At 42.4% G+C, this 11,186-nt stretch overlaps 1 protein-coding gene across 2 annotated transcripts in view; it reads right to left on the bottom strand.

The window, feature by feature from the left end:
• Positions 1-4,057: 4,057 nt before the first annotated feature.
• The window catches only part of MXI1 (MAX interactor 1, dimerization protein), a 50,822-nt gene continuing 43,693 nt past the window's right edge, over positions 4,058-11,186 (bottom strand). For both annotated transcript variants that reach the window (XM_031597502.2, XM_031597504.2), the window contains exons 4-6: positions 9,065-9,179; positions 7,705-7,876; positions 4,058-5,936 (exon numbers count right to left, since the gene is read on the bottom strand). In XM_031597502.2, coding sequence (XP_031453362.1) covers positions 5,773-5,936; positions 7,705-7,876; positions 9,065-9,179 — 451 coding nt within the window. In that variant the 3' untranslated portion in view covers positions 4,058-5,772. The remainder of the gene's footprint in view (positions 5,937-7,704; positions 7,877-9,064; positions 9,180-11,186) is intronic.

Genomic DNA, 11,186 nt, shown 5'->3' with positions numbered 1-11,186 from the left:
GATTCTTTGGTCCATACAGAAGTGCAAAGCTTTCCCATGATGAATGCTGATGGAAGATGTCTGGAAATGTCTCACTCTCACCTAGATTGAAAGCTGATACTGCTTCCCAGAGAGAAATTCTCAGTGAAGAATAAGTGATGTAGGCTTTAAGCCTTATGTTTTTAACAGACCTATTGAACATTCATAAGGCAATACTGTTCTGTATAGTTGACCACTACTCCAGAAGAACAGAGAGCATTTCTCTACCAAACTTTCCAGGAGGAGATTCAAACCAATTCATTGTTTTGAGACAAACTGCTCTGAAAAGGGGATAAATTCACTCATTATTCCTCTCTGCCTGATTTCTTAGCTTGGTTAACACCATATCTCCAGCATGCAAACACCTCATGGCTTCACAAGTGCTGGCTAGAACCGTTCTTCACTCCCTAAAAATGTGCTGAAGCCACTGCCCTCCCTCCACCAGCTGAAGACTGATGTAAACCCTGTGCAGTGCTTTGATTCCTCTGAGTAAACATCATATTAAAATGAAGCTTCCCTGCAAGACCGCAGCTTACAACAGACTATAATCCACATCTTATGGATGAAGACACAGAGGCAACTAGGTTTAAAACGACTCGTTAAAGGCCAAATTCATCAGCTCACCCCACCAGCTCTAGAAATCAAGATGTTTGGAAGAAAAAGTGGATGTATGGAAACGTTCAGCTGTCTGCTTGGTCCCTCTGAAGTCAGCATTGAGCCCCTTTAAGCAGCAGTATGGATTTTGGATTTACATTTAGCCTCATTACTTATCAGCAGAGGATCCCAACAGGCAAGTTCACATGAGCTCCTTCCCAGTGGGCCAGTGTTCACAGAACAGCACCTTGCATGTTGAGTCCAGCTGCCAGCCCTCCTCCCTGCCCTTCCATCACACACACAGAAGCACAGCACTCAGGAGGGGTAAGAAAGGTGACCTGCAAAGCCCCAGCCTCTGTCCACATCCTAGAGAGCAGCTGCTTCTTCCCAAGGCAACCCTTGGGCTTCACATGAGTACCACAGCCAAAGGGGACAACTTTTTCCTGTGTGGTAGGATAGTGTTAAAAATATCAAATATTACCCATAGCCCTACCAGCATGATGAACATTGAAGGTACTTCTTGAAGAAAACATTTCACACCTTTGGCCTGCAGGGACATCTGTTACAGCCCCACACAGTCAAGTGCTGCAGGCAATGAGTGCATCACCTTTCTATCCAGCTCTCAGAACACCTCTCCTGTACCCTGAGGAACACAAGTCTCTCTAGACCTCTAAAACAGCATCCTTCCTTTGGAGACAATTCCTCAGCTTTGGTCAAACAGATCACCACCAACAACAGAAATGCTAAATACTACATATTTAGTAGTACTTAGCACAACCATAACACCAATACCCACTGCCTCTGTATTCCTACTTCTGCCTCATAATTAAATGACATTGGTCCTCTTTTCAGAAGGAAATGAGCAGCAAAATCAGGGCTCAGCACAAACGTATCATCATCAGTTAAGCATTTCTGTACATGTAGCTCCAAAGGGTAACATTGCATATGCAGTCAACCGCTCTTCTGCCTGATGTTCATCCTCCCAGCCATCACTTAGATCTATCAGCCAATTTCAAGCACATTTGACAGCACATCAGTATTTTCAACAGCATTAATTTTCTAGATACCTTGTGCAGACTGAAGAACACAGAGGAAGAGAGATGCACTCCTCTTCCCTGAGGGCCTGCAGGACAATTCAGAGGATTTATCTCAGATGCAGAGGAGTTTCAGTCACTATCAGAGCACAGAATTAATCACTCAGCAGAGAATCTGTCCACAGGACAAAGCCCCATGAAAAAAACAAGAAAAAAACCCACAGTTTTATTCTGTTATTTATGGATTTCCCCCCCCTTTGTTAATATTAGTAGTGCCCTCTCTAAATTCAGAATAAATTACCATTAAAAAAAACAACAACAACCACCAACACAACTTTCCAGGAAGTTACCTGAATTTCTCTTTCTAGTAACACAGAACTGGTGCCAGAAAACATATAACAATCATAGCTTACAGTTCAGGGGAAAACAAGACTCTTCCAATTAGTGAACAAGATGGTGAGGCCAAATATTTCTTCAGTTTCAACAGAGCAACACAAAAACATGGGCTACAAACAGGGAGCAGCATGGATAAGAGAACAAAGAGCAGAAAAGGAGAGGCAGGAGCTCAGAGCCCAGTAACAGACACAAGTAAACAAATGGAATGAAAAGACGATGACAAAACCTGGAAAATGATCCATATGTGCAGTTAACCCGATTCCTGTTGACCTACAGATTTCTTGAGACAGACAGATTTGCGACCACCTTCCGTCAGTGACATGCCTCTAATGGAACGGACATTAAAATGACCTTCAAGTGACAACTCATCACAGGATAACCGTGACAAATGCAGCCAGATAGTCATCTCCACCTTGTGTGCAGACACAAGATGACATACTGTAATATGCTTGTGTCAAAAGAAGGAAAATGCTGGATGGTCTTTTTAATGGGTTTGTCCGTAGCAAAAGGACCCATCAGAGATGTAATTTGCAGAGGGAGGACTTGGCAGAACGAGCTTACGAAGGAGCCATGTGTGTGTGCATGGGTGGGTGTGCTGCCTAAGGAAAGCACATCTGATTCTGTTTCATAGGAAAAGGCACTGTGTTCTTGTAAAATTACATAGGGAATAGATTTAGGGCTTCTGTTATACTCCAAACATAAAAGAAGGCTACAAAACAAGAGCATACAAGAAGAAAACCATAAAAAGAATCTCACTCTAGTTTGCAAATATAAAAGGGAAATGTGACTCCATGCCCACATTACGGCATTACTCCGGCTGAAAACAATCTGGTGGGTAGACATCTAGGGCCAATAAATCTTGCTCTATGGATTCTCTTAAAGTTAAGCTGTATGAAGGACCATCTCAGCTTTCAAAAGATGAGAAACTTGACCTTACAGAAGTCCAGGTAAATGTCATCAGTTGCCCTTATGTTGTCCACGGATGTCACCACACCACTGTAGAAGGCCATCAGATTGGTCAGGCATAATCTGCCCTTGGTGAAGTCGTGATAAACTCATCTCTCCCTGCTACATTTTCCCCCAGTATCTGCAGCTGATACCAGACTCCTCCAAGCCCACAATGCTATAAAAGCTGGGAGATACTTGGCCCTGTTGCATGCAAGCAAATATTTCAATCACATTTAACCCAACCATAGAGACATGACAGTTTTATATTAGCTAAGAGAACAGAGCAACTCCTGAACTTCAGTATTTCTCAGGTGTGATATTTCTTTCCCCAGTGGCCATTTAAAAGAAACAAGAATAACAGGAAGGAGGAGGTGCCGAGACAGCTAAAGAAAAAGGCCATTAGATATGTAATTCCCACTGGAATTCAGCTGCACAGCACCAGGGCTGCCAGTGGTCAACACTTTCAAGTAGAGTAATAATGAATAAATGAAGTCAGGCTTGCTAGAGCTAAAGATTCCTCTTCTTCATCACTACCCCAAACTCCTGTCATCCAGAGGTTATACGGACCCCAAACAAATCTGAGCAGCACATTCTTCTTCCAAAACCCTTGGACCCTATTAATTAACCTCAATTCAGTCTGTGACAGACTCCTGTTCGTTCCAGGTCACCTCCCAGAAGGAAGAACAGATGTACTGAGCCACTGTATTACATACACACAAGTGAAGATAGATTTAACAACAGCAGCCTGATCCAGACATAATAAACAAATTAAAAATAATAATTAAAAAAAATAGAAAAAAACAAGCACACAAAACAAACAGAAATAGTTCAGCCATGGAAAGATTATTTCTCTACTCAAGTGTATGTGTTGTGCCTCTTACGGGGGATGACACATTTTGAGAAGAGCAGGGAAAACACCAGAATAGTTAAACACAGGCAATTCATCATAATGCATAACTCGACAGCAGAATCACTCAAGATCTTCTCATCACAGGATCAAAGGGCACAAGAAGAACAAAGTGTCAGCCAAAGTGATACGAATGACCAAGATGGAAGAACACAACTCATTTCAGATACAGAAATGTTTAATGGCGTTAAAGTGCTACTTTAATGGGGACCATATGCTAACATTTAAACACAATTCCACTGCACTGCTAAATATGGTTGTTTTTATTTTTTTTTATTTTACCTTTTTGCCCAACCCTACCTAAAACAATAAAATAAAGTCTAAAGGACTGAAATTAACAACTCATTCAAATCAGCAATAAGTTATGAATTTTATAAAGCATTTTTTTTCCTCTTCTTTTCTTAGTAATGAGGGGTAGTTAAATTACTTAAGGATATACAAAGTTTCAAACAATGCCATAGGTGAAAACTCTATTAAGGTTTTTAAAACTTGGAAAATGAAATAATCCTGGCCATTAAAAAGACAAAAAATAAAAAAGCAAAGCCCTCAAAGTGCAGGTTAGAACGCTCGTCTCTGAGAAAATTAGAAAACATTCGCTAGAACAGCTCTTAACAGCACCTGCACAGGTGTGATGGCAAGGCCCTTGGGAACAGGACGTGCAGTCAAAAACATTACATTAACGTGAGAGACGTGCTGAGCTTAACTAGGTTAACTACTGGACTGGAACTTCAAAAGTCAGCAAAGGGAATGACTCTAAAAAGAAATTTGAAGAAACCCTCACCAAATCTGGCCTTCTGCAGCTAGCACAGCCTCCATCCACTGTGTGCACAGCAAAAAGCATCTTTGCATTTCATTGGGTCAAGTGCTTCATCAAAACAGAGATCTTTTCATGGCATAAATTCATATAAAAGACATCTAAGGTTTTGTATGGACAAGCTCTAAAAAGACGCATCAGACTTGGGGTGTTTTCTCTCCCAACACATTTACAAATGTTTATCAAAAAATCTCATCAAATAAAAAGGTCGTAGTGGCTCAGTATCTGGGCATGACTTTCTGGCATATCACCTCTTCTATGTGCTGGTTTCTTTCTGTCCTCAGTTGGCTGTGTGCCGGCATGTGGGCACGCATCTACCGGGAGATCTGCTGTTGGTGTCACAGCCTGAGGCATGACACAGCCCATGAAGTGCTGGTAGATTACAAGTGTGTACCCCTTGCTTTAGCCACGCATCAGAGGTACTTGCTTTTTAAATGACGTCCAACAGAAAGCTGAGCTGAATGGTATTCTTTCCTGAACATCTCTTTGCTGCCCCTCTGTCTGGGCACAGAATGAGACCTTAATAGTATTGTTGATGTTGTTATCCCTAGGCTACTTATGTCCTCAAAAATTTCCTAGTACATTACAACAGCATTGGATTGTGATAAATTGTAGGACATGGTCCTTTTAGGACCACAAAAGCTCTTCTGAAGGGCCTAAATTAGGTTGTTCAGTCTGAATGCAACATACAAAATTCTGACATTTCCCAGATCTCATGACAGAAAGAGAGGGATGAGTCTCTAGTATCCTCTTTCAAACAAATAAATTCAAAACAAAGCGTTTTGCCACTAAGGTCTATATCCAGGTCCCACAGAAACAAATGGTTATCGCTGACTTCAATGGGACTACAGTTTGGTCTAACTTTTTGCCAGCAGGAATTGGAATTGGTAATGTGACCAAATGAACATGTGAGTTTCTTCCTTTACCCAAAAGGTTTTATTTACAGGTCTCTCCAGGACTAGCTGTTAATATGTCATTTCTGAAAGAGGATACTGGCATCTAGGACCCAGTTTGATCACCCCAGTGAAATCATTCACCCTGCACTGTCATCTCACTTGGTTCTAGGAAGCAAACGAGAGCTTGACGCTGGCGCTGGAGTAACCCTCGTCACTCCCAATACTCTGCAAGCTGCTGTGATCATCAATGTCACTGATGCTGGTTGTGCTGATATTGTCCACTTCTCCATGGGAGAACTCTGTGCTTTCAACGTCCACTTCAATCTCTTCTAAAAAAAGGAAACGAGAGAAACACACACACATAAGCACCACAAACACAACTGCTCCTTTCAGGTCAGCAAAGCTGCCAGGACTCCCTCGGTAGAGATGAGGCAGCAGTCTGGCAAGAAGACTTTCAGTGTTCTTCCTTAAAGTGCGATAGGCTATGGACATGATTTATAAAAAGATAAGCTACCAGTCTGGAGTTTTTCTTAGGGAGTTTGCAAAGGGCGTATGCAGACCACATTACCAGCATAGGTGGGCCACGCCATGCACCGAAGTTATTTTATCTCTGTTCTTTGGAACTGTATTACCCCAGCATTGGGGGGAAAAAAAAGAAGAAAAAAAAAAGGATAAAACAGAGGATGAGAGAGAAAACAGAGCATGAAGTTACCCTTGTACCATGCTACTTGCTTGGCATCAGTTTCTGAAAGCTGGGATCACAAATAGAGGGCATTACCATGAGGATTTGGGTTATTTTCTGATGGTGGAACTAAAAGCTTAAATCTCTTTTTTTAAGAAGGAATTAGAAAGCAGTAATCTAGTCAACCAGGCATCTTGGTTTCCACAGCATTTAAAAATTTTCCGATTTTTTTTTTTTCCAAACTGTATATTCAAACACAAATTACACAGGATGCTTGGCTGTCAGTAAAAATCGAAACACCTATTGTGCCTACCTAGAATCCACAGCTGAGATGTTTCAAAAAAGAAAATTATTCAAATTCATTTAGCTATTCAGATAACCTCTATCCAGTTTTAAGTGAGATGAACAGTATAGGAACCTTAGAAAAGAAAGGGAGGTGGTGGTAGAATGATTCCTGGAATTTTAAGAGTCAATTTGCTTAGTTCTGTTTGTGCTTGGTTACGCCACAGTAGGCCTGAAAACAGGAAATACACTGGGGAGAATGAGAAGTTAGATGTTGCCTTGCAGCATGCTTTTTTGATGCCAAAACATACAAAAACAAAACAAAACAAAACACATATATCCCATCTTTGACAACAAGTATTTGGCTACCATCTTGTGACCATAGCCATTTATGTTTTTGTAAACAAAACTTTCACTTTTCAAAGAGCTTTCACTTTTTGAAGAGCTCTTCAGAGAACAGGTCACATTAAATGCCATAGGAATCTGTATGTGTTGACAAAAGCAATGCTTCTTCCGAACCATTTAATTAATTAACAATTCATGTAAAAGACAAGAATTTTCATGTATGCTATAGAATCATAGAATCCTTAGAATTAGAAGGGACCTTTAAAGGTCATCCAACTCCACTGCCATGAACAGGGACATCCACAGCTCTATCAGGTTGCTTCAAATCCCGTTCAGCCTGATCTTGAATGTCTCCAGGGATGGGCTTGCATCACATCTCTGTGCAATCTGTTCTAATGCCTCGTTATCATTCACTGTAAAAGACTTTTTCCTTATACCCAATCTAAATCCCCCCTCTTTTACTTTGAAACCATTTCCCCTTGTCCTAACTGCTGAAGAGTCTGTCCCTTTCTTTCTTTTAGCTCTCCTGTAGATACTGAAATGCTGCTATCAGGTCACCCCAGAGCCTTCTATTCTGCAGGCTGAACAGCCTCGACTCACTCTGTCTGTCCTCATAGGAGAGCGTATGTGTGTACGCACATGTATGTGCATATATGTGTGAGCAAAATCACTAGCCTAAATACCAAAGGTAACAGAGAAGGGCATAGCTGAGAGACAAGAAATGGATCTGCCTCGTGCTCTCTCCTCTCAGAGCTCTGGAGATTCACCAGCAGCTCAGAGACACCCACCTCGCTCAGAGTCCGAACGATCAGAGGAAATGGTAGATCCAATGCTGTCCATTCGTATTCGCTCTATCTCCTGAGGACCCTGTAGTTGTTCCAGTCTTCTCTTTAGAAATCTTTGTTCTCGTTCCAGGTTCTCAAGCTGGTGTTGGCTCCTTCTCTCAACCTCTTCAAGTTTCTGACATGATCAAATACATCTCAGTAACAAGTTTCATCCTTTTATCTTTCCCTCCCACCTCTACTGCCCAGCCACCTGCTTTATTTAAGACATTTCCAGATCCTAGAAGGATTTAAGCTGCAAGAGCACTGAAAGAAGTTGCCTTCCAGGTTCCAGAAGCCTCTCTTGGCAGTTTCTATGCTACCTCTTCACAACTTTTCCGGTTTCCAAACCCAGATAAATCATATACATTGGTATCAAAAGGCTTTGAAGACAGAGCCTCTCTAAATGAAACTAAGTGCAGCAGCTTGTGGGTCATTCCGCATCGGTTCAGCCACCTGCATTACCACGGATGTCCACAAAGGGGCCTCAATTCCCTTAACGAAACCAATCTACTATTTGTTATATTTCACTGTAACATGAAAACGTGCCCTGGGAGCTCCGCATTCTTTGCTGCATGGTTTAGTAGGATTTCTCAGAAACAGTTTTCTATTTAGTGAGTGATTTACATAACCTACTACAGATTTCTTTGATCACAGCTGGGAAATCTACCAGGGCACTGTTCTTTGTTTCCTACAACAAGCACATTGCATAAGGAGGAGTCATTTCAGGCTAACCCCGTCCCTCCAGCAGTGCTTTCTCCTTCACCACCCATCCTCCCTCCCAGGATTTCAGCTTTTTCCCCGGTACTGACAACATTGTATTTTCTTTTCATGCTTCACTCTGCCAGAAGTGAAACTAGAAAAGTGCTGGGCTAGCTGGCTGCTACATGTTTGAAACTTCAGTAAGCCAACCCTGTCTCACACTCTTGAGGTTTTGTGCTAATGCTTCAGCAATGGAAACTTACTAGCAGATCAGAAAAAAAAAAAAAAAAAAGTAGCATTTCCCATCAAAGTGGAGTTACTCAGCGGTAAGCATGTTTTTCTTTTAAGAGCTTCTGTTGTCAGTGGCTGACCACAATACAAAACAAGACCCTTAGTCTAATCAAATGTTTTCATAGTTAACGGAGTTCGCTATGGACTCTTCAAACAATGTGGCCTGCAGTAATGATTAACAATTAAACGAGGGGGCAACACTTATTTAATACATCTATATATTAAACAAAGGTGCTAGCATCCTTTAACACAAAACCATCTCTCAGCAGCAAGAGAGAGCAACCATATTGCACTTCCAGTCAGACGGAAAGAAGCTGGGAAAAGCAGCTCTTACCTTAATATGTGCTTTGGCTTTGTTCAGCAGCCCAAGCGTTGTGTGCCTGGTGCAGTCTGGTCCTAGTGGTATCAGAACTTTTAAGCGTTCTAGACACAGGCGGAGGTGAGCTCGGCTGCAAGGGGAGAAGAGGATCAAAGTTAGCTTCCAGAAATGCAATGTCATTTCCTTCTCTGCTTCCATTCTGTGAGCCACTTTTCATATTTCCTTCCCTTCATGCATCACAAGATTCCCCACAGGTGCCAGGATGAACTGCCACTAAGCTATTTACACTGCAAACAGCATCTGCTCACCAATACTTGCACGATTGCTAACCCCTGACAGACACTGTTTATTTTCTTGCTGTCTGAACTGATAATCTGATTCAGTGGATGAACTTTGTGCAGACACAAGGCACAATCAGTACAAATATCTTAGGGGTTGCATTTCCCTCGGCTACTTGCTGTTGTGCTGAGAACTTTGTGAGAGCACTTTCAAATGACTGCTACCACTGCACACTTGTGCATTGTCAGTTCAGGGTCAGTTCAGGGACATGTGCTACGAACCAATCCAAGCAACATTTCTAACATTTCTTTGCACAAAATTTGAAAGAGCAAAGAACAAAACCAGTCAGCCTAACACACCCAAACAATCCCTGCTGGCAATTAAATGGCCCAAGCACTGCACTGGGCCCAAGTCTGAAAGGCTGCTGGGGTGCAAGGTCAGCGGGAACAAGAGAGCCTGAACCCCTCCTCTGGGCAGCCTGCTGACCTTGGATCACATCTCCAAAGAGAGTCTCAAGCACAACAGCATCGCTGATGGTTTGAGCCATTTTCTGCAGAATGTGAAATGTGGGGAAAATGGTTTGGGCTGCAGTGGCAAAGCACATCATCCTCAGGCTGCACAGGAAAAGTGACCCTACAGATCCTCCTCTGTATCACGTATGCAGGAACAAACAGCAGATTTATGGAAAACTATCAAGTATGGGTTGCCTTTTTCCCCCCCTCCCTTTCTCTTTCTCAGACATTAATGATTTATGTTTAAACTTGTCATCTCAATCAATAACACAATGACATCAGCTTCACCATTCACATGCAAGAAACACCGGTGCAAAAGAGTCCTGAAAGCCTATCCCAACCCCTGCTCGTACACAAAGAAACTGAATCTTAGCCTGATCCATCTCAATACAGGGAGAAAAAAAATAAAGAGCATGGACAGTTCATTTCCATTTGTTTTTCAAATTCACTATTTCTCCCGGTTTGAAAGGGGTGGGGGAGAAGAGTCTGTAATCAGGCAATTATGTCAGTGACAAGCAAGGATGATTAAGGGTGTAAGGGTCAGGGGTTTTGCTGATGAACTGTCAGCACAGAGGAGTGTTTGCTAGCAGTGCTGTAGCTGGGAGCTCCTCAGTATTTCTATTATAAATCTCTTTACAAAGGGTCCAGCATTCTGTCTCAAGAGGAGCCACAGGGCTGCGTATGACCAGCAAGGCTCTTGAAGAACATGAGTTTTTCATTAAACATTAACAACAAGGAGGGTGAGAGCGTCATAATCAGAAAAATCAAACAACAGAAAAAAAAATAATCACATCAATCTCATCTCTTCCTTCCTTCGACTGCTCTAGGGCAAACTCTACTAACTCTACTAATATTAAGCACATATGGCTAACATGAGCTTTACCCTTTTGGTTTTTAGCTACCTAGAAGCTTATCTTCAACATACAGGCTGATCAACAGGAGCTGTGTGCGCTCACTGCAGGTGCTTTGCCCAGTGTGGTCAGCAATGAAAGAGCAATGCTGGTTTGCTGGCACCTGTCATCCCAAGTGACACCAGGAACTGACTGCTGGCAGGCAGAGCGGGGACTGAGGAGCAGGGCCAGCTCCACTTCACAGGGTACGATAGGAAATAAGTTTAGGAAATCAACATCTGACCAGTTTCATGTGTATCACGGTGCACTCCTAAATGCAGAGGGAAATGCACAGTGCATTTACAACCTGAGCCCAAGCACTGGGGGGGAAGGGGAAGGCCCTGCACCAGGAACCGTGGTTCTAGGAACAGAGATCAGCGCTGAATAGGAATGAGCACAGACAGGATTGCCCAGACAAAGTTAGGCAGATGGCACTGTGACCTGCTGTGTCAAAAG

Source organism: Phasianus colchicus, chromosome 8 (assembly GCF_987193195.1).
Source record: "Phasianus colchicus chromosome 8, bPhaCol1.hap1.1, whole genome shotgun sequence".
NCBI classification, from domain to species: Eukaryota; Metazoa; Chordata; class Aves; order Galliformes; family Phasianidae; genus Phasianus; species Phasianus colchicus.
This window is presented reverse-complemented; position numbering and strand designations above follow the sequence as displayed.